Genomic DNA, 24,603 nt, shown 5'->3' with positions numbered 1-24,603 from the left:
CTTTCTTTGAGAACTGAGAAAAATAATCCCTTTCTCTTGAAAACCCAGAAAGATCCCAACCTTTTCTAGAAAACCTAGAAAGATCTCATCCCTTTCAGTATCAATGCTCTGATACCATGTAAATTATTCTTGACTAAATATGATGGATTTCAGTTTCAATATGTTTTGTCACAATTTAATGCTCATCCATAAATGCGTATAAATATGAACTTATAAATGAAAATACAATGAATCATTTACTTCAAATACTGATTAAAAATTAGTAATGCAAACACATTAAATGACAGATAATTTTGGACAATGCCTTTGGAAAAACCCCAAAGGGAAAACCAGTAGAGAGATTAAATCTTTATTATAATCTGACAGAAAAATATGAGTTTGCAATAGTCATTGTAGCATTAAATAATATGTACTTATCCATAAACTGTGCCCAAACACCACCTTGAAAACTGTGCCAAACTCCTCGAAATATGTTCTTGATTTCTTGTATGGTCTGTACAGTTTGAAAAAACAACAATAGATGCCTCAGCTCCTGTGCCCAATTTTTCATACTAGCTGTATGGTTCTATGCCTCGAAATCTGTGCAAACAATTCCTCAATTTCTATGCGCATTAACAACTATATGACTTGCAATAAATGCTTTTGAATGCCTTCTGCAGTGCAGTAAATGGTGAATTTGTTGTTAACATATTCATCTCCGTTATTTGTTTTGAACCTTTGTAGTTGATGTTCAGATTGTTTTTCTACAAGGGCTTTGTAAATCAAATACATGTTAAAAACATCACTTGAGTTTTAAGAACTAAACCTAAGTGCATCTGGAGAAGTCATCAATGAAAGTTAAGAAGTATTTGTACACAACGAAAGGTGAAAAAAGTGGACCACTAAATCACTATGAAAAAGCTACAAAGTGGTCGAGGTGTGCCAAGAAGGACACTTGACAAAGTTGTCGTGATGATGTTTGTGGAGAACATGGTTGGCAAAATACTATCTCTACAAGAAGAAATAGGAGGACCAATTACACAATTTTTGTAATAAGTGATGGTTTAGATGACCAAACCGCCATGTCAAAGTTGGTTCAAGTCATGATTGTGAGTGATAAAAACTAATTGGAAAGACGTTGAACCAAAGTTGCCAAACTTGTTCAACCTAGTAATATCATTAATTATTCCATTAGCCAGGATATTCTTAGGATGTTTTAAATCCTTAACTACAACTTGGCAAAGTGAAAACTCCACTGCTTTACATTCACTTGAAGGAGGTTGCTTGGAAGACTTGGAACACATGATATATCACCTCAATAACCATTATCTACATTAATTGCTCCAAACCCTACAACATTAAGTCATCTATCATATCAACAAATATTTGTTTGGTGTTACGATCATTCAGGGCAGAGAAAATGGGTTTATCCATAGTCATGATAATATGCTCTAGAATAAATAAGGCTCTCATTAGAATGAGGAGGAGATGTTGCATTGAAGGAGAAACTAAAAGCAAAAAGTGCATGTTTATGAGAAGTATTAGAAATTTAGATGAAGAATTGAGGTTAATGTTGTGCTTGTTCATTGCTGCTTCTAAGGTCTCCGTTTCTTTAAACATTTAGAGTTTAAGTGACCATATTTCCTGTAACAACTGCAATGCCTGTCAATCTTCCTATGCTTTGATTTTGGTCCTTTGTCACGAGTGGGAGAAGAAATTGACTAAGAGGGTTTTGGACCCTTCTTTTACTTCTTGTTGCAAGGATGTTGCTTTTTGGATGCTTGGATTTATGTTTTTGTTGGGATTCTAAGGCCTTGTTAGATTACTTACATTGTTGATCACTCCAATATACAAGAGTTTGTCTCGCTCTCTAATTAGCGAGTCACATAAGGATTCAAGAGTTTGATCTTTACATGTAGTCCCTAGTGCTCCTTTAATGGTATAAAAGGTAGATACTAAAGCATAATATGCAAGACTAAGTTTTGAAAGAAATGACATTTATGCATTGATCGCCCTCCGTATCAATTTTGTAGTCAACAAGTAAAAGTTTAAGTGTTTTACGTAAGTAATCTTCAATGGAAGAAAAATCATTAGTGTTGGTTTTTCATGATTTTGTAGACTGATAATTACTTCAAATAATTTTCTTCATTATTCTATCTTGTGTCACATTCTTTATTTAGTAATTATACATAGAAAGCCATCAATTGTAAACAATAAGGCTAGTATGACCATAAAGAGAGAGCTAAACAAAAAAGGCAATTTTATCTTGGGAAAACCCAAACCAGGGAAAAACCTAAAAACCTTTTCTTAGAGGAATTTTGTCCAATTTAACAAGGAATACAATCTGATTTTTCTAGTAAAAAACAAAGCCAAACTGACCGCAAACATACCTAGGTCAAACCTGGTCAACCAAAAACAAGTTCGGCCTCCTGATATTTCAGTCTCCTTCAGTTAGAAATTTGGTCTTCCAATCTGCCTCAGATTCAACCTTCATTGGTCTTAGAAGATATCTTTTTGTGATCCAAATTTTGATGCGAAAATGTAGAGGACAAATGCCAATATATAGATGTTGAATGCGTTGAATTGGTGTGTCCCTTCACTGTGGCCGACTTGAAGCCGCTCCTACATTTGGAGGCAAAAAATTCAAAATTCAAAATGCAATTTTTTCTTCTTTTGATGCCAACTTAGAATCCACATATATATGTATCATTTATTATATCTTTGGAGGGCTAAAACTTGATTATGAAGACCGACCACAACTACAAAATTTCAACAATTACGCTCTGAAGTCATTATCTAATTTTCAATATGATGGGATTTAATCCCATAAGGTTCAACAAATACCTTTTTCAAAAATTTATAGGCTTTGAGTAATCAATTGCTTGAATATGAAATCGTAAATTTGGAGAATATGAGGATGACGATTAATCCATGTGGTTTAACATTTTTATGATCCCATTTGTCTTTCTTGTTGGCACTAGAGGGGGATTTCTTTTCCCCGAGGTACTTCGGTGCAATTTTTTACTTTTAATGCATCATTCATATGGAATTTCTATGAGAAGTAGGTTCTAGTAAGCAAAAGTTCCCTTGGAGTAACCATATTAAAATATGTAGATAATATGGATTCAAAAGTTGAAATTGACTATTTAGATGGATTTTTTTTAGAAAATAGGTTGCTTAAAAAAGAAATGATATTGAAAATAGACTTTAAATTGAAATTTATGCTCTTTTTAAAAAAGAAAAAGGATGACCGAAGTGCCATGTGACAAGTGAAAGTTGAATCCACATGGAGAGATGCAAAATGAGGTTGTTGAGTGAAAAAATTTCTCTTCATTTTATAACTTTGCATATAAGCTAACTTTTGCAAATAAGTTACTTATGAATTGACCTATTTTTATAGAATAAGTGATAATCATTTTTACAATGAAGTTACTTTATAAAACAAAGTTGCATGTAAAAAGAAAGTTAAAAAAAATTAAAATTATTTTATAGTGATTAACTTTTATAAGTAAATTATATTTTATAATAAAGTTATGAAATAATTTAAAATTGCATGAATTTTTGTCATAAAATAATTTGAAAAAAAGAGACTTGAATTCAAGACTTCCTAATAAATATAGTAACTTCCAATCAAGTGAACTAAAACAAAATATATATGCTTGCTAATGAAAGAGAGGGGATTTTTTTTTTTTTAAATTCTGCCTTATTTTGTGAGCTCACTTCCATAACCCTTCTTTTTGTTGACAAAATTTTATGTTTTGCGCATTATTTCCGTCCACTCTTGCCCTTCAATAGGGCTGCATGCAAAAGCAATGAAAATTTCGAAAACAAATTCTGGATTTTGAAAATAATGAGGTTGGATCTTGGTTAGCTTATTTGAAAAATGTAACTTTTTTTTTTGATTTGTGGAGATCACACGACAAACCATATGCATTAAAGGAAACATTTTTCAGTTTGTTTCCGGTTTTTCAAGATTACATATACTGCATGATAAAGAGCAAATACAAATCGGAAAGAGTAGCAACCTAGGAATGAAAAATGGAAAACCAAAATATTAACTTTGTAAAAAAAATATAAATTTAAGAAGGATGTATTTAGATTGTATAGCTCCGAATACATGAAAAAGGCTGTACCTTGAACAAACAAAAACTTGTTTGTATCTTGGGCAAACATAATTTTTTTTTGAGTGAAACAAAAATTGTTTTTAATTAAAAACAATGATCTCGATGCAATGAAACAATCTTTAGGCCAGAAGTGCATAGAAATAGTGAAACTTAAAATGTGAGAACACAAGCTCAAGATCTTGATCAATAAGGGGAATAACTCTTCAAATAGAATACACAGTAATAGAGTTTGTATGAAAAGTTGCTTTTGTTATTGATTGAGATTTTGAGTTTGTGTTGCAATTTTTATATTTGCCTTTCCAAGCATTTTTTACACGAATAGACCGTTTCATTGTGTCCAAAACATTGCTTTGAGTTAAAAATGTTTATTGCTTCAGCGAAAATGTTTCCATTTGCCCCATGTATGACTTTTTTTGTTAGATTCAGAGGTATATAGTTCGAATACACTCTTTTTATTTTTTATTTTTTAAATTTATAACGTTAGTATTCTGATTTTCTATATTTTTTTTTTGGTTTTTTTTTTTTTTTTGATTTGTGTAATCTCTTTGCCATGCACTTTGTATGATCACGACAAGTTAGAAACATAGTGGAAAGTGTTTTCTTTACTACATATGCTCTTTTCCATGCACTCTATGTGATCTTTACAAATCAGAGACAAAGAAAGTTTCTATTTACGGGTGAACCAAGATCTAATCTCTTTATTGTTAAGATTTGAAAATTTATTATAAATTTTTTCTATGTTGAAGTTTTTTCGTAGGCAAGAATAAGGGTTTTTGGGATACAAGCGCATACAACGAGGCAAATAGTAAAAGAGAAAACCCCCCTCATCTTTCATTAGAAAACATATATACATTGCATTAGTTTATTTGTTAAAAGGTTTTGAGTTCAAGTCTCTTTTTTCTTCTAGTTATTTTTCTAAAAAGGTTCATGCAAACCTAAATTAATTTATAATTTTCTTGTAAAGTGCACTTCACTTAAATTACAAAGTAGATCACTATAAAATAGCTTTAATATTATTTTTTTAGTTACATTTTGCATGTAATTTTATTTTATAAGGTATCTTTATTGTACAAGTGATTTTCACTTATTCTATTAAAGTGGGTCACTTTATAATTAACTTTTTTGTAAAAGTGCGTTTACATGCAAGATCGGTGAATGAAGGAATATTTTTAACTCAACAATCTCATTGTGCATCTCTCCCCACATGGGTCAATTTTGAACTGCCACATTGTGCTTTGGCCAATTTTTATGCATTTTTTAAAAAGTGCATAACTTCACATTTGAAGTTTGTTGAGGCTGCCTCGCTTACACACCTGGTTAGTGTGCGCAAAGTCCCTAACCCCACAAGGTGTAACTTGGTGGCAAACTAAGAGATGAGGCTGACACCTATTCCCAACTCTCTCTGTTAAAACTTTCTCCTAATTAAAGCTAAGGGGGGTGGTCCCTAATGAAAGGTTAGATGAAATGATGTGAGTGTCTAGGAGATCTTAAGTTAATGAGATTGCTTTCAAGACGTGAACAAACTTAGTGAATAAAATAAACAATGTAAGATACATTCAATAATCAACATAACTTTCAAGAGATAAGCATGTAAAACAATACCTTGTAAAATATTTTCTCAAATAGATATTCAAAGTGACAGCAGAAGTAGTCCTACAAACTAGAACAATGTTAGATGAAAGATATCACTTGCAAGATATAAATTGCACTTGTAAAGAGATGCTCAAGTAAAGATAACGTCATTCATGATCATAAGCATAAACATAACAATTTGAAGGAAAATAACTTGCAAATGAAACTAAATGGATGCCAAATATGACTTGCAAAGTATAAGTAAATAAATTCTTGCTAAAGGGAATAATCAACAACAATATATAACTTCATCAATGAGACATGAGATCATTCATCTAGTACATAAAATGAATAAACTTGCAAGTAAATTGGAAAATGCTCTAAAATAAATGAGTTAGAATGATATGCAACTTAACTAAGGTGAGATGCAATTATCTTGGTAAAATTTTAAACTAAATGCCTATTCTAGGTGAGAGATTCTCCCTTCAACCTCTTACCAAGGGGTAAATATTGGGGTGACTGCGAGGAAGAGGGGCCGAGGAAGCACTGTTCTTCGTTAACGATACCCTTCCCATAATCCTTACAAACCATGTGCCTTCGTTACTAGAAGGGGATAAAGCCACCTCCATAGCTGCAGGGTCACACACTGTACCTTACTCCGTGTTGAAGGAAGTGTAACTAGGTTCGGTCATCACAGTGAATTGTAATTATGATTTTATGTAAAGAAGAAACAAATGTATTTATTGTATTCCTTGCATCATGGGTTTCATGAGCAAGAAGTGTCTTTCATAGGTCAAAGACTTCTTCTTGATGTCTTTAGGATTTGTTTTCTTGTCATGAATATAATTAAGAAGTCATGAAGTCATGTTACACATGTCAAAATTGCACTCCAAGACATTGTCACTATCCCTCTTGCAGTCGACTAAAAGAAAGACAATATACTCCTTAAGGAAATGTCAGCTTATCTCCAGGATCTCATGTTGGCCTAAATAGCAAGCATAAGTCACTATATATATGGAGTGACCTCACCTCATAAACGACAAGCAATCTCAGACATCTCTGATCTAAGAGCGAAGAAGAGAAGGGGTATTACAGTGAGTAAGGAAGGCTGCTACTAGTGCGTAAATATCTCAAGTGTTCTTGGGCTTAGTCTGTCTCATCACTGTCACATTAGCGAAGGACCGAAGATTGTCCCAAGACAATGTTAATACAGTTAAGGGCTATATCAAGCATTGAACTGTGATAGACAAAAGACCGAAGATAGAGAGGCTCTCTTGGACCGGAGGAAGAGATCAGTGGAAGTCGAGGACTGTGTCTAGGTCTGCGAAGAAAAGGAGACCGAGACTCTCCAAGAGACAGTGCCATAACAATGCGAAGGAGAAGGATTACAATGCAAAGAAGGAAGATTGTGATGTGAAGGCCGAAGAGTGCAAGAGATAGTGACAAGTGTCTTGAAGGAAAAATTGTGTCAAGTGTCTTTGTCAAGGGTCTTGGTATTTGTCAATTGGAATCTCTATAAGAAGAATTTTGTGCGGGTTTTCCTCTCAAAGAGTGAGAGGTTTTGGCCCTGGCAGAAAGCCAACATCTTGTGTCCTTGTCTCTTTTGTTTTGGTAGCTATTTGATGAACTAAGAAGACACAACCTAATAATATCAAGAGAAGATTGTGCTAATAAGAAAAAGTTAAAAATGCCTCACAAATAGTTATCATGTAAAGAAGAATCTCATTAACTTCATTTTCCCTAGATTCTTCAACATGGTATCAGAGCTAAGGTGTTGAAGTCAAAGGAAGGGCAACAAAGAGACATTCAAGGATCAATTTTCAAGAAGGGCATCAAAGCAAGTTGTAGGGATTTGTGTTTCAAAACCTACATCAAGGATTGAAGGATCAATCTACAACAGCAAGACAATTTAGTCCTACAACAAGACTGATTTGGATCCTTATATGAAGTTCTAGGATCAAGAAATCTCAGTCAAAAGATGAAGCGTTCAGAACTCGGGTACATGGCAACAGTTTTGGTGTCTCCCACAGTTTCGGTCTATGTCATACAATGATCTCAATAATAACATGATCTCATCATACTAGTGATAGTCACTACCTTAGATTGAATATTTTTCTATAAAGAATATAGTCTTGACAACTCAGATTCATGATACTCGATGGCATATTGAAGCGGATCATCTATAACATAGAGCTCAAAAATAGGTCTAGGTCCTATAAGGTGATCGTAGCAAGCAACCTTGATGTTCTATGATTCTACATAATGCTACATACTACAAGGTTCAGTTGTGTGACAACAATACAGTGCCATCTCAAATCCTAAGGATCAGGTGTATAAGTCGTAGTAACTTGAAGGCAATCTTCCTATTGTTACAACAAGGATCTCATCTGGAGGAAGCATCAATGCATATGCTTCAACCACTTTCAACATGATCAAGGTGAAGATTTTATTTTCACATGTCAAGTAAGTATTTTCATTAATCCATTTGGTAAAAATGACTTCATGATTGCAAGGAGATCTATAGGTTAGATGGGTCATCAAAGGTCCTTGCATGGAATAAGGAGGATTGTCATAATCCTCATAGATAAGAGAAGTCAGTGAACATATCAAGGAAAAATGTCTCCTTTGAATTCATGGGAGGGAACTCTTAAGGTCCTCTCATCCCTATGTAGCAAGAAAGGAGACATAAAAGAGATATATGAAATGCTAGAAGATATACTCTCTGAAATAAAGTGAAGAAGGTCATATCACTTAGACGTGATTGAAGGTATCAATGAACGAAGGAATATCTTCATGAGATCTCAATTGGGAGATCTGCGAGAGATGATAAGAAGACAATCTTCATTGATCTAACTGATAAAGCAAGGTAACAAATGACAAGGAAGTTACCTCATTCAACAACTTGTGGTCTCTATGTTAGATAGAAAAAGACAAGTTGAGGGCAAAAGTGTTGAAGGTTAAAAACATGTACATGAAGGAAAGGCAAGTTTGATCCTCAAACAAGACAGAATAGTATAGCTAAGATTCAATGCTATGGAAAGATTATGGAAAGAAGCTCATATCACCAGAAAGATGGAGGAAGCTGAAGAAAAGGGCCAAGAAAAGAGGGAGTAACAGATCTCTACAGATGGTATCCCTCACAAAAGGGTCCTATCATAAGCTCCTAAATCTTTTGTTATGGATATGACCATGATACTAAGATGTATCGTGGAAGCATTGGAAGCAAGAGCTCGTGACATCACCATGGGAATCATGAAAGACAAAATCCATGACAGTCAAACATGAAGGATATAGCTCTTGGGAACCTCATTGGACATTGAAGGAAAGGAGGAAGTCATCCATGAGAATGTTCATCATACATCAAGTCAAAAAGGAAACATCTGTGAGATGGGGATATGTAAGATCCTCAAGATTCTCTGATGGAATCCCTATTGGAGGGTTCACTAATCTAGAAAAGAAGCAGGTGTTTCATCAAGAACTCCAATTTATGGAATTCATGGGATGATGGTGTGATGACATGAGAAATGAAGCAGATCAAGGGATTGAAGATCTTTTCAATCAGGGAAGCTATTGGATGAAACCCAGATGACCTAAAGATAACATGAGGTATGTATGCTTGTGTTTAATATTATAATGTCATGTCATATGGTTGTAGGTAACATGGATCACTACTTCTATCTTGAGAGGCATGATCAAGAGAAAAATGATTTCCTCCTCTTAAAGAATGCAGGAAGGCATAAGTCACACTAGATGAAATCAACATAATATGTCTTCATATGAAGTATGAGGTGGTTGAATACAATTAAGAAACTTTGATTGAAAACTCATGGGAATGGAATGTGTGAGGAAGGAAGAGATCGTGAGATATGCAACCATGATGAAGGCGATCAACATCCAAAAGACCAAGAAGATTTGACTAGGAAATCTCTTGGAAAGATATGAAGACTCTGATGAAAGTCTGAAAAAGATGAAGGCCCTTGACAATGGATATCTTTAGGAGATGTGTAAACATGTATGCAGGATGTCGATACCTATAGGAAGATGTCATGATAAAGAGCCATCTCGAAAGGTACTATTTGATTTAATGTTATGTTTTGATTTCTTGAATAATATCTGGATGAGTTCATGCATGGCTACTGGAATAAGAGTTGTAAGTACAAGTACAACTAGCATTCATATGGTGGATGGAAATTCCTGAAAGAAGCACAATGAGAAAGAAGTAGCCATATGACGAGGGTTCCAGATATGTATCAAGAAGGCCACTTTCCATGAAAGGAATGATATGATGAACTGAGAAGGAAAGTGATGGATGGCTAATGCCCTACAAGGAAGAAGCTTGACTGAATTTCATGACATCAAGGAAAGAAATTAATCAAGCAGATGAAGGGGCAACTTTCTATTGAACTCAACCCAACCAAGGATGGGCATCAAAAGGGGTCACAATCTTGCTCCAAAGCTGTCCAACAAATGAAAATGGGTCCTGCAGGAAATGCATTAGGAGTTTTGGAAGAATATTTTCTCCAAAGTGAACTTGAAATTGCTCCTCAAAGGTTGCAAAACAAATCAGCAAATTAGTGGAGAGAGTATGTAAAAGGACAAACAATAATACACACTAATATACAAGAGACCAAACCAAGTGAATGGGAGTGAAGCCCCATATTTGTCTAGTCTAGAAAATTACTCTTAATTAGCTTATGTAATCATTGAAATCTCTAATCAAAACAAGTATGAAATTTAAATTTATAAGTGATTCAAGTAACATATGGGAAATAGAACTTTCTCTCTTGCTTCTCTTTAGATGAAAGCCTTTGAAGTTAAAACCAATGGGTCTTGAGCGATTTTGAATCTGAGAGTGAGTTGATCTATGTGTGACTTCTTCCACGTTTAAAAAGATCCCACACACAATTCAAACAAAGTTTTCCTACACACTTGAAAACAAATATTAGCTTATAAAAATGAGTTAGAGTAACACAATGGGTGAAATAAACTAAAGATTCCTCCAAAAATCAATTAGCAATTTCACTCTTAGAATACTATTATAAATCAAATATATATGCAAGGTAGCTTGCAAATATAGATCCACAACAAATTATAATAGAAGCTAATAAGAACCAAATGCATAAGAAATTTAAGCATAACAATATAACATGGAAAAAGATCACCTCAAGATTGTCAAGATAACACCACGAATGGTACCCCAAAGTCTTTGTTCCATTAGAAAATGCAAGTGTACAAAATGACAGAGTTTCTTCAAGTCCAATAGTTCATAACATGAATACATAGTGAGAGCTCAATGTTCACTTAAATAGAAATTTGGGAGCAAATCCCAGTGAGAGATCCAAGTGACAAGTGGTGTTGGAGAAGATTCCAAGAAGTCGTCAAATTCCAGGTGGAGAGATGAGATGATGTGTGGAGCTTCAACCAAATCAAAGTTTTGAGGTGGCCATCGATTTCTTCATCATGCAAGTTGAATATCCAAGTGGAGAGCCAAGAAATGCCAAATGTGCGATAAGAGAGAGTTAACTCCCAACCATCAAGCCAAGAAGTGACACCTCTCATTGATGTTCCCAATGTGCCATGCGTTGAGCCTCCTTGAGGAAATGTGTGGGCCTCCTTGGGGAACTTGTTGATCCTTGTAGATGCCAAGTGTAGAGCTAGTGGAGTTAAGTTGGAGATAAGTCTCCAACAAAATCTCAATCAAATATTCATCAAACTATTCCCTCATGTGCATTTACTTCCAACCAATTTGATTTTCCCTGTCAACAAATCAAATTCACTTTTTGTAGCAAAGAAATCTATTTCCCGATGTGATAAATGTTTTGATGATGTCATGTGCCAAATCACCTTTCACTTGTCCTTTGACTTAACTTTTGACTTGAGATAATTTCCAAGTCATTTCCATGTCATTTTCTCACATGAAGTTATTTATTTCTCTCCATTTATTTAGTTCTTGGGTTAATTTATTCCCACATTTTCCTCTAAACTTTGGAAAAGTAGGTCTTAAGGGTCTAGAACTTATTTTTTACCCCTCAAAGTGTGTCATAGTAGAAAGTTGAGGTGAGAGGCGTAATTTTGAGCACACATATCCCATATAACTTCTCTAGACATCATTTATTACATTTTACATTCCGAATTTATTTAAATTTCTGCCCTATGGGAAATTAAAAACAATTTAAAAACTGACCCCTAGACGTATTCATATTCCACGAAATTTTACCAGTGATCTAGTATGGTAATATACAATAACTATAGATATTAAGACTTACCCAATGCCTTGTCATCAAGTTGCACTCCGACTTTGGGGTTATGCTTGTAGGAAAAAAACTCAATTAATTATTAAGTCGTCGAAACAACTAATACTTAACCAAGTAAAAATAATCTTCCAAAGTAAACTCACTTGATGACAATGTCCCAAGTTACTTACGCTTGTTACATGACTCAACTCATCACACTACCATCTCTTTACATCATCTCCGCAAGGCTTGTGGAATCTGAGGACAACATGAGAAGAAGACGAGAAGAAGATGAGAAGAAGAAATAGAGTTAAAAAACCTCTGATGATATAGTGAACTCTGATTGTACATGAAGCTTTTGACGCATCTGCGGGCATGGAGTATGTTGACCACTGAAGTGTACCTAATTTTTTTTTTTGAAGACTCCATGCCCGAGGATGTGTTAGAGGCTTCATGTACCATTAGAGTCCAACATATCATCAAGGTTTTTTTAACTCTAATTTCTTCTTCTCATATTGTATTCAGATTCCACAAGCCCTGTGGGGATGATGTAAAGTGATGCTAGTGTGATGAGTTGAGTCATGTAACAAGCCCAGGTAACTTGAGACATTGTCATCAACTGCGTTAACAGGCCCAAGTAACTTGGGGACATTGTCATCAAGTGCGTTTACTCTGAGAGGTTATTTTTACTTGGTTAATTATTAGGCGCTTTCAATGACTTAATAATTAATTTTGTTTTTTCCTCCAATCATAACCCCAAAGTCGGAGTCTGTCTTGATGGTGAGGCCTTGGGTGAGTCATAGTGTCTAGAGTCATTGTATATTACCATACTAGATCACTCGTAATATTTCGTGGAATTTGAATAGGTCTAGGGGTCAATTTTTTAATATTTTATATTACCACAGGGTGAAAATTTGAATAAATTATGAATGTAAAATGTAATAAGTGATGTCTAGAGAAGCTGTATGGGGTATGTGTGCTCAAAATTACCTCTCACCCTCAACTTTCTACTATGACACACTTTGAGGGGTAAAAAATAATTTCTAGACCCTCAAAACCCACTTTTCCTAAGTTTAGTGGAAAATGTGGGAATAAATTAGCTCAGGAATTAAATAAATGGAGAGAAATAAACCACTAAATGTGATAAAATGACATAAAAATGACTTGGAAATTATCTCAAGTCAAGAGTTAAGTCAAAAGACGAGTGGAAGATGATTTGACACTTGAAATTATCAAAGCATTTATTACATGGGAAAATCGATTTTTTTGCTACAAAAAGATAATTCGATTTGCTGACTAGGAAAATCGATTTGGTTAGAAGTAAATGCACATGAGAGAATATTTTGATGGATATTAAATTGAGATTTTGTTGGAGGTTTGTCTTCAACTTAACTCTACTATCTCTACACTTGGCATCTCCATGGATCAACGAGTTTCCCATGGAAGGCCCACACAATTCCTCAAAGAGCTCCAACACATGGCACATTGGAAATATTAATTTGAGGTGACATTTCTTGACTTGATGGTTAGGAGTTAACTCCCTTTTGTTACACATTTGGCATTTCTTGGCTTTACACTTTGAATTCGATTTCTCTTATTGGAATCTTCTCCAATACCATTTGTCACTTGGATCTTTCATTGAGATTTGTTCCCAAATTTCTATTTAAGTGAACAGTGAACTCTCATTATGAATTCATGTTATGAGCTATTGGGCTTGAGGAAACTCTGCCATTTTGTACACTTGCATTTTGCTAATAAGACAGACTTTGGGGTATCATTGGTGGCGTTATCTTGGATATCTTGAGGTGATTTTTGTTGAGAAATCTAGGGCAAGAATAGTTAAAAGATTTATTTTCTTGATAATTACTTGTGATATACTTTTTCTTCTTAGCTTATAATCTTTTCTTCGTTATGTTATTATTGTGTTCTTTTCATTAAGAAAATTCCCAATATGCACAATGAAATTCAAGTGACACAATATATAAGCTTGTCAGCCAGGGCCAAAACCTCTCACCTCTTGAGAGGAAAACCCAATCAAAATTCTTCTTCTAAATCTTCAATTGATGAGTACCAAGGCCATGACAAAGACCCTTGACTCTAGTATCCTCCCAAGAACCTTGTCACTAACCTTGATGCTCTGCCTCTTCCCTTTCTCGACTTTCTTCTTGATCTCGAACTGCTCTCCTCGGCTTCTTCTAGAGAAACTTGGTCTCTATCCTTCACACTACTTCTTGGCTTCTCCTAGAGAATCTTGATTTGTATGATATTACTGACGTCCTTTAGAGAATCTCAGTCTCTAGTCTTGATCTCTATCTCGGTCACGCAGAACAAGTATTCTAGAAGAACCCTTTCTTTGCTGACCCCAAAAGAATCCTTCTTCGCAATCCCCATAAGTAACTCATCGTTTCTAACCCCAGAAGAAAGTATCGTTCACTATACCGAGAAGAAACCTCCTTCGCTATACCTAGAAGAAACCTCCTTTACTATCCTTCTTCGCACTTCTGCTGCTGGGCTCTCCTTCGCACTTCTTCTTGATCAAATAGCTTGTCTAGTTGCTTGCCTCTAAGTGAGGCCGAGTGTGGCTATATATACACCTTTCCTCATGTCCTTTAGGCCAACATGATCACAAGTAGTTAGGCCGACTTCTTCTAGCAAGTTCTTCCATCGTTGTAGGCCGATTTGAAGAGGATAAGTGACAAGGTCTTGGAGGATACTTTACATAGACAATTTTGACCTTTTACAAACTATAACATGACTGTCTTGGAGGATACTTTACATAGACAATTTTGACCTTTTACAAACTATAACATGACTGTCTTGGAGGATACTTTACATAGACAATTTTGACCTTTTACAAACTGTAACATGACTTCATTACATAACAATGACTCTATACTTTCATGACTAGATGACAAATAATTCCTAAAGACTCTCAAAGGGAGTCTTGACTCAAAAATAAAATCTCTTGCTCATGAAACCCATGAAGCAAGCAATACAATAATTTTATTTTTCTTCTTTACATTTCATAAAATCATAATTACATGTCATTATGAAGACCGAACCTAGTTACACTTTTCAACAATTTCCTTCCATTTTATTGTTATTGTGCTTCAATTTCTTATGCATTTGAATTATCTTAGCTTATATTGCCATTTATTTTGGATTGATATGTGCAAGCTATCTTGCACATATCTTTGATTTGGAGTAGTATTTTAGGAGTAAAATTGCTAATTATTTTTTGGAGGAATCGTTAGTTTATTTCACCAATTGTGTTTCTTTATCTATTTTTGAAAACTAGTATTTGTCTCCAAGTGTGTAGAGAAATTTTGTTTGAATTGTGTGTAGGATCCTTTGGGTGTGGGAGAAGTATCATATAAATCAACTCGCTCCCAAATTCCAGATTGCTCAAGACCCATTGATTTTCACTTCAAGGCTTTTATCTAAAGAGAAGAAAGAGGGGAGTTCTCTTTCCCATTATCTACATGAATCATTTACAAATTTAAATTTTATATTTCTTTTCAATCTAGAGCTTTCAAAGATTAGATAAGTTAGTTAAGAGCAATTTTCTAGACTAGAAAAGCATGGAGTTTCACTCTCATGACTTGGTTTAGTCTTGTATATTATTGCTTTCTTTTTTGCATGTTCTCTCCACTAATTTGTTGATTTTTTTGCAGCCTTTGAGGAGCAAATTCAAGTTCACTTTGGCATCAAGTTAAAGGAGAGACTCTTCCAAAACTACTAACTCTTCTTTGCATGACCTTTGACAAGCATTGGGATCAGATTTCAAGGGGACCTTGAGCCTTTTTGAGGCCTATTCTTGGGCTACACCGAGTTCATTAAAATGCTTCCCTTTTTCTCTATAGGTTGTGGGCCTTAGGAGAGACTTAACTTCTCCTATTTCATGCTATTTTCTCTTCATTTAAATTCTGAAATTTGTATGTAATTTTCATATTTCGAAAAGACTTTCCTAAGTCTCATTGGTAGTGAGTTTTGATCAAGGAAGGTCTATAGTTGAAGCATTATATTGTAAAGATTTCCTTGAGGCTCTTTGAGGCCTAGAGAGAGGCTCTCATTTCTCATTGTAATATCTAATAAAATTTTTGTTTTCTTGTGGGAGCTTGGGAAGTTATCCATGACATCCCACCTCTTCTTTTAGAGGGAGGATTTTTCTTCGGTGGATTGACTTATTTTTCTAGTTTTTTCATTTAGTTCATTTACATGTTCTTATGGTTCATTAATCTAACTTCATAACATCTACATCTAATTTCATTTTCAACTTGCTTTATATTTCTCAAGTATTTGTATATTACAATTTTTGCATTTCATGCATAATCTTTGAGCAAACAAATACTTTAAGTCTCATGTGACAAGTTTGACCCATTTGTTAAGCATTTTGTCTTTGGAGTATATTGCCTCATTATGTGATGTCAACTTATGCGTATCTATTACTTTGATTGTGGATCATATATTTTGAAGCACTTTACTTTGAAGCAATTTGCAAACTAGTAACCATTCATTTACTTAAAAACATTTTCAATTTTGGGTACATTTCAATTGGTCTAGCTTCATTTACTTGGCATTTTGACTCACATGGCTTATTTATACATGCTTCATGTTAACTTGTCTTTAATTATATTATTCATTGTTACATCTTTTTAAAGCATTTACTTGGAGCAAAATTGCAAATTTTGGATCATTTATGAAGCTTATATTTACAGGGCATTTACTTTTGCAAAACTTGTGAGTAATTTTGGGGTAAATTGAAGTCATTTATACAATTTTATTTTGAGCAATTGATCCACTTACTTTGAGACATTTGTATCAATACTTTCCTTTGCAAGCACTAATAACATCCAAGCATCCCATTTAGAAATTTTAGATTAGATTTTGCACACTTCAAATTTACCTCCAAACATAAACTTGGTTGTATAAATACAATAGGGCCAATATTTTCCTTTAAAATTCTTATAATTCGTATGTACTAAGGTAAAGTGTTGGTTTTGTCCCCTTGTAGGAATGAAGACACACATGACTTGTAAGGATTAGGGGAAGGGTATTGTTAATGGAGACAAGTTCTTTCTCAATCCCTCTTCCTTGTAGTCACCCCAATCTTTACCCTTTGGTAAGAGGTTGAAGGGAGAATCTCTCACCTAGAATAGACATTTGGGTTAAAAACTAACCAAGATTTCGCATCTCACCTTAGCTAAGTTGCATATCATTCTAACTCATTTATTTTAAAACATTTTCCAATTTACTTACAATGTTTATCTCATGTACTTTGTTATGGTGAATAGCCTAACAAAGTTATCATTTTTGTTGTTGAGGGATCACATTTAGCAAGTACAATATCTTCTTTTGCAAGTAATTCTTTGTTTCATCTAATTTCATTTGCAAACCATTGTCCTTTAAATTTCTACTTTACATGTTTATGATTATGAATGATCGTATCTTTATTTGAGCATATCTTTAAAGTGCATTTTGTATCTTGCAATTGGTATTTTTTTTTTTTTTTAATTTAACATGTAAGGCTCTAAATAATTTAATCAGATATTTACTCTAAAAAGAATATGAGAACCCACTTTAAAGTTTAACCAAATTCATAATACCAGAATTCATTAATTTGATGTTGAGTACCTACCTAGGTTTCTATGGTTGAAGATGCTTCAAAATTACTCCTGCTCTTGCTCCCGCTACCAAAAGACCAAAACCTCTCAGCCAAACTGGGTACAACCTAGGCACTCAGTTCCATAATGCTTTTCAATTGATGCAATCTGGTCTCTCGTGCCCAAAAACTTAAGAAAAATTGAGGCTCCTCTCAGTCTATGACTTTCTCAGAAAATTCCTCCCCCTGCACTCTTCCCCTTTCCCCCAAGATTCCCTTCCGACTTTTATTTCTTTGCCCACCGACTTCCTCCCATCTCCGTGCCTTTATTTCTATTATGTGGAACTTCAGATGAAATCAAATCTCATTTGATTTTCATAGATTTTATTGAGTAAGTAGGATTTCGTTTGATTTAAGATTTATATTATTTTAATAAATTAATTAATTTATAATTTTAATTAAATTATATTATTATTTTTAATTTAAATATAATTTGTAAATTAAAATTAACATTTTCTTTTAATTAAATATTTATCATATATATATATATATATATATAAAAGGTGGTATATGTATCAAATATCTAATTTGATATATGCATTATATTATGGTGAGATAGGGATTTATTTCGATAATCAATTCATTACCTTAATTTAGACATTTCCTTGTATTAGCCAGTATATATATAGTGCGATACATGTGGGCCCATGCATATGTAACTATCATATGGATGTTTCGTATGTATGCTAATATTCATATTTTGTTTGTAATTATAGGTGGGTCATTACTTACACCCCTCGTTCTAAAAACTTCGTCTCAAAGTTTGGGTTTATATAGTATATCAGTGTTTATTTAGTGATTATTATAGTTATGAAAAAACTGTGTTTCAATTTATTTTTTTGTTTTTTGTAAGGTCACTTAAAATTCGTGTTTCAAATATTTATAATTTTACAACGATAATAGTCATGTCCTGCCCCTGCCGGGTTCCCCAAGCTATTTTAGAATCATCCCATCCTTCCTAATCTCTTCCTCTCCCATCCTATCTTTAGTATACTGGAGTATGCCATGGCACTAACTATACTGATTTAACCATTCATATACTTTTAAGGATGACATCGTCGACTATATCGATTTGATTTCCTAATAGGCATCCGACAGTCATCATCACACGTCTAGAGGAGCGTGACTCGCACAGCCCTCCCATGGCTCCAAGTTTTGGAGGATAAACAGTGGGTAATACCTCCACCTCTCCTAGTGGGACCAGGGTCAACACCCTATCATGGAATCTCATTGAGCCTCAATTATTCTAGGTTTTTGTCATCTTGTGGTCATTTTGGTAACGATGTTATCTGCAATGTAAACACTTCTCCACATATTATAACATATGCATTAATATCTTCAAAATAAATTGTATGTAAATTAACATTTTCTTTTAGCTAAGGATTTATCATATATATGTATATAAAGTGGTATATGTATCAAATATCTAATTTGATATATAGATTATATTCTGGTGAGATAGGGAATTATTTCGATAATTAATTCATTACTTTAATTTAGACATTTCCCTATATTAGTCAGAATATATATATATATATATATATATATATATATATATATATATATATATAGTGCGTTACATGCGGGCCCATGCATACATAACTATTATATGGATGTCCCGAATGTATGCTAATATTCATATTTTGTTTGTAACGATGGTCATTTTGGTAACGATGTTATCTGCAATGTAAACACTTGTCCACATATTATAACATATGCATTAATATCTTCAAAATAAATTGATTTAAATAACAATTTCTATGCATTTCACATATGTTGCTATCTATGAAATTGATATTTTACGTTCATGTAACGTAATTAGTCATATCCAATCCATATATCTGTAAGTTAACTTTCATATTAAATGTAGTCATTATTTTATCTCCATCTCATTGATCATGTCAATATGTAGAAAGGAAATAAAGTTATAGATTTCTCATTCATAACATAATTCATAATTTAGATTTCATAGTAAGGTTAATCAATTACTAAACTTCCTATTATTATCCATAATTCAACAATGTTCATTTAAATAACATATTTCATATTGGTATCCACGTATCAATATGTTGTAGCAGCTACAACCACCCTCCAAAATTTTTCCTTAGTCTGTTTTGGAGCCTCCCTACCAACCTTCATAGCAACTTGCCTTGCTTCGTCAAGTCCTCAAGCTTCAGTGTATTTCTTACTCAAAGGCAGCCTGTCGATCACAATTTGATCTTTTCCCTTCACAAGCTGCTCACCCGGACTTGGTCTAGTTGCAGGCTGAGCAACTTCCCCTTGAAAATTGCGCATTTATGGAGGGAAACCAGCCTTCCCTCCAGAAATTACGCAATCCTTTCTGACAGCCTGCTGGGCTCCAGGATTGTGCAATCTTGCCAGCCAACCCTCCCAGCAGGATTTGCGGAAATTTTTCCTAGTAGCACGCTGTTCAGCGTAGGATTTGCGCAAATCTGGGTAGCAGTCAGCTGCTTAGCCCAGAAATTGTGTAAATCTCCTGGGCAACCAGCCCAGCTCCGAGCCAGAAATGCTCATTTTTCTACAGCAGTCAAGCAGTCTCTTGCATGTGCAGCTGAGTTGACCAGTTCCCTCTGGGACTGAACAAAACAGACTTGCATGCATGGGCTGTTTCTCCCACAGCAACATGCAAATGTATCCCTTGTTTCAGGGATCTACGTTTAACAGTTGGAGGTTACATGCAAGGAACAATTAAGAAACCTCCCTCCAAGTGTCGCTTCCCCTAGATTTGTGGCATGCACGTCACAACCTCGATGTTATCAAAATTCATTAACTGGACGCTTTTGAGCTCATTCCTCACATCAACCTTGTAGCTCTGACATCCCAAATCACATCTAGGAGCAGTTGGCACATTCAACTCAACTGTTTTGGGGTAAGCTTGCTTCCCATTCCTTGTGCTGCATTTTTGTCTTTTTTTGTGTATTCGCTTGTGTGAGTGTTGTTTGTTTGATTTCTTTGAATGCCTGCTGTCGTTTACATGTGTTCTAGCTTGTGCTGCATTGTGCAATCTGGGGAAGGAAGGCTCACTTTCCTCTCCAAATTCAATTCCTGCCCAACACTGACCTCCAGGACTGTTTTGCGCAGTTTGGAGGACAGTGGCTGCTTGGTTCAAGAAATTGTGCAAATCTCTCCCTGGGCCAACAATCCTTCCCAGCTGGAATTGCGCATTGCGCAATCCCAGCAGTCAGCAACCAGACTAGATTGTGTATTGCGCAGTTCCAGCAGTCGGTCAATCTCTCAGCAGCCCGGACTGTGCCTTGTGCAGTCGGTTTCCCGACCTCTCGACCGAAATTGCGCAACCTCCATGATCATTCACCCAAGTATGTTGCAAGTTAGTTCTCATGTTCATTCTAGTTTTCGACTTGCTTGCTATGAGTGTTTTCATGTCTCCAGGTATCGCAGGTGTTCATTTGCCTCTCAGCAGTACATGTATAATGGCTTCCAGGAGAGCAGAGACAAAGACACCGTTCAAAGCATGCTTGGGGATGCAGTCGATCAAGTGTCTATGAGCTTGCCTACTCACGAAGACATCAAGTTGTTCGTGGACAAGGACATCAAGCAACAACATCACAATGAGCAACATCATGAACACAACTAATGGCAGCATACCGAATGTAGCGAACGCAGCGAATGCAAGAGGAAGGTTGTTGACAACATAGATGCGGAGCAAAGTTGCAAGATCAAACAGATCCATTGATAATGAAAGAAACTTTGGAGACTCAGGCTATGAAGTGACGACACGACATGAAGATCGCGTGAAGGCAGAAGATGGAACAAAGAAGGAGTTGCATGTGCTGAAGCAACAACTTAGGAAGAACATGAAGCTGCACAGACAGTCTAATGAGTTGCAGCAGCAACAGGGACAACAGTGGGCACAACATGCACTCACGGACGAAATTGCACCAGTACAAGTTAAGGATCCATCCCAGCAACTGACATAGAGCAAACATGGTTAGTAGTGTTGTTGATCGCATGCAAATGATCGAACAACATGCATGTCATTGAGCGCACGCATGCAATTCAACCCATTCAACACACTCACCAAGGTGAAGACAAGAAGCAAGTCCAACTGGGGCTGAACATACAGTTCGAAAAGTTGATGTGCATGACCACCAGCGCACACTTGAAGATCAACATGGACACTATGCATCAGTGTGTTGCTGGTTCAACCGTACCCAAGAAGACCATGCACATGTTAGCAGACGAGTTGGATAAAGGGGCCGAACCAATGCACTGGTTACAACAGAGGCAAGAGTTTGCTTCAGCAAGATCTCTTGTAGTGGCAGTGCAGAGTATTCGTTAGAAGTTCGAGATTTTGCCGGAGAAGCGAGGTTCTGAGCCGGGAAGGCTGAACAACAGTCTTCCTCTAGCAAATCGATCCAGCAGAAGGGGTGACACTGTCTCCTAGAGGCAAGACGTTGGCCCAAGCAGTGAGTGCACTGGGATTTCATAGTTTTTTTTGGAATCGGGCCACTCAGTGGATTAGTTGTGACTTGGAAAATGAGGTAAACCCTCGTATGTATTTTTTGCTGCTGTGATTTCTCTGAAAGGTTAGTTGGTGTGAGAGGCCACCTGTTGTACTTAGATTCTGCTTGCTTAATAATACAAACCCTCTATCTGCTGCACCTGTTTTCCTGCATTGGGTTTTTCCTAGGACGTGTTGTCCAAAAATAACGGTGTCCCTTGTGTGTTTGTCTTATCTATTGTTTTAGTTTATGATCTGTATGTTAGTGTAGTCTGCAGTAGTGTTTTTCATCACTATTTATAAATTAAATAACTTGTTGAATGAAATAACAAATAGGAGATGCTAAACTAGTAATTGCAGTAGGATTTCTGTGTCTAGATTCATAAATTTTCACAGTCCCAGGGAGTCTTTCTTGGAAATCCTAGTTGTAGGGGTTCTATTGGCTTGACATCCCTTTTTATTCGCAGATGCTCCTCTGCATAACAATGACATTTGACTGCTTCGGCTATTGATGATGGCTTCCACATCCTAACCATGGCTTTGGTTCAAGGATTTAATGCATATACAAAGTGCTCAACTTGACATTCACCAGTATTGTTGGCTTGTGGGGGGCTGACCCAGGTTCAACGTTAGTTAGCCAAACAAATCCCTACACTACTGGCCCTTTCGGCATCAGCCCGTGGAGCGTGGATTGAAGTCTCACCCGAAGCAGTATGGGGGATGCTGGAACCAAGTTTCCACACCCTTGAGATGGATGTGATGTCGGTTTATTCCAACTATACCTACCTTCGCGCAGGTTGCTTATCCCTTTGCTCTACCCTTCAGTACCTTCGCGAAATGTTACAATCGGCTTCCGCATAGCCCTAACCAGGGGCTGATATGCTTTCGCGCTGCTAGGGCAGCGAACTGCGATATCTCCCAAACTAAGCTAAGTATCTTACTTATCTTATTAACAAATCTTAGTTAGCTTCGCGTAAACAGATGTTCTTACTTGCGTGCACTTAACCAACACATTTACATATATTCACGCATCATATAAGCATTAGAAGTGAAATTCATACCTAATATAACAGATGCACAAATAGGGAATAAAGACGCAGAATTTATAGAATACTTCTCTTTATTGATAATTCCATCATTGGAAGGAGTTTGCACGAGGTTCGAAATTACAGGCGAAAGGTTCACTCTGGGTTAGCGTTTTTTGGATCTCGGTTAGAATGAAAGTTTTTCGTCCATGGTTGCAGGCACATAGCAGGCAAGAGAGTGACTCTGGCTCTCTGGTCGCTCGGAGACAGTTCAGTGAGAGCAACTCGGGGTTCAGAGGCGGATCGGAAGGTTTCGATCCCCAGTTGTTCACACAAGGTAGCCCTGGGAGTGACCCTGCCATCTTAGTCGTTCACACAGTATTAGTAAGGGAGCGACCCTGACATCTTGGTCTCTCGTACAACAATGGTAAGGGAGCGACTTTGGGTCTTAGCTGTTTAGTGCCACAGTTGCTCGCATCATGACCTCCTAAGAGCGACCCTATAGTCACAGTTGCTCGCATACAGTGATAGAGAGAGACACCAAGGAGTTTCAGTCGCACATAGTCAGTTGTTATGAGGGCGACCAGAGTTTATATCTAAGATTTGACATCTTGGATTTAGTTGACTTTAGTGATCTGGTAGATCTGGATTTCTCTCTGATGTTATAACAGATCTGTAGATCAATTTCATTATTATTCTTTGGAAATCATATGTATTGGGCTCATTGTACTCACTGCTAAAATATTTTTATGATGAGCTACTAAAGAAGAAGATTTGAAAGGGTTTTCCCCTTGTGGGGTTTTTCCCTGGTCTTTGACTAATTTGCTATCTCTTATGGTTGTGCTGTTGTCTTCTCTATCACTGCATATATTGTTCTTTCTTCGGTTACGTTTATGATTGATTATATTGCTAATAATTGGATGCATTGTTAATGAAAAGATAAATTGGGCTAAAGTAACTGATACAACATAGAATAATCATAAAATTTAATAGGATCAAGGTTGATCTTGTATGATTTGTTGACTATCGAAAGCAAAGGAGCTTTCTTTTTAGAGGAAGTTGCATTGACCAAAATATTTTCTTTAGAGAAGTCAAGGAACCCTTGCTTTTAGTTTCAGAGGGAGTTGACGTTTGGATTTGAAATGAAAGATTTTGATAATTGATGTATTTCAATGACATCAGTGGCAGAGGGAGCAGGATGGATTACCCAGTCAGGGTGACTAGAAAGCAGCTGTGATGAAGGGAATCAATTTGTTCATGGTTGAGCTAAGATAATGTTGCTCAACATGTGTTGGAGTACTGACATGGTATAGTTGGTCCTAGAAAAATTAGTAATGACTTGAAGTACAACTGCAGTTTTAGTTTGGGAAGAGAGCGTTGAAGATAGAAATAATTCATCAAGATGTTGCTTCAGTTTGGGCTCCATTATAATTTCTTGATGAGCATGAAGCAGTCATCTGTCACACTCAGTATGGCAGAGACAGAGTATATTGCAGTTGGATTGGAAAGTTTAGTAGCATGACTT

At 35.8% G+C, this 24,603-nt stretch overlaps 1 protein-coding gene across 8 annotated transcripts in view; it reads left to right on the top strand.

Moving 5' to 3' along the window:
• The window catches only part of LOC149187244 (uncharacterized), a 212,433-nt gene that overhangs the window by 152,512 nt on the left and 35,318 nt on the right, over positions 1-24,603 (top strand). For 2 of the 8 annotated variants that reach the window (XM_089411324.1, XM_089411323.1), the window contains exon 3: positions 15,254-15,574. The exons of 4 other annotated variants lie outside the window; for them this stretch is intronic. In XM_089411324.1, coding sequence (XP_089267450.1) covers positions 15,254-15,352 — 99 coding nt within the window. In that variant the 3' untranslated portion in view covers positions 15,353-15,574. 2 more of the 8 variants (XM_089411321.1, XM_089411315.1) reach the window with 2 other exon arrangements.

The sequence above is a fragment of the Pinus tabuliformis genome, chromosome 3_1 (assembly GCF_031772625.1).
Source record: "Pinus tabuliformis cultivar Carrire ecotype Pingquan chromosome 3_1, CPIR1, whole genome shotgun sequence".
NCBI classification, from domain to species: Eukaryota; Viridiplantae; Streptophyta; class Pinopsida; order Pinales; family Pinaceae; genus Pinus; species Pinus tabuliformis.
Note: the sequence above shows the minus strand (reverse complement) of the source record. Positions and strands in the feature narration are given on the sequence as shown.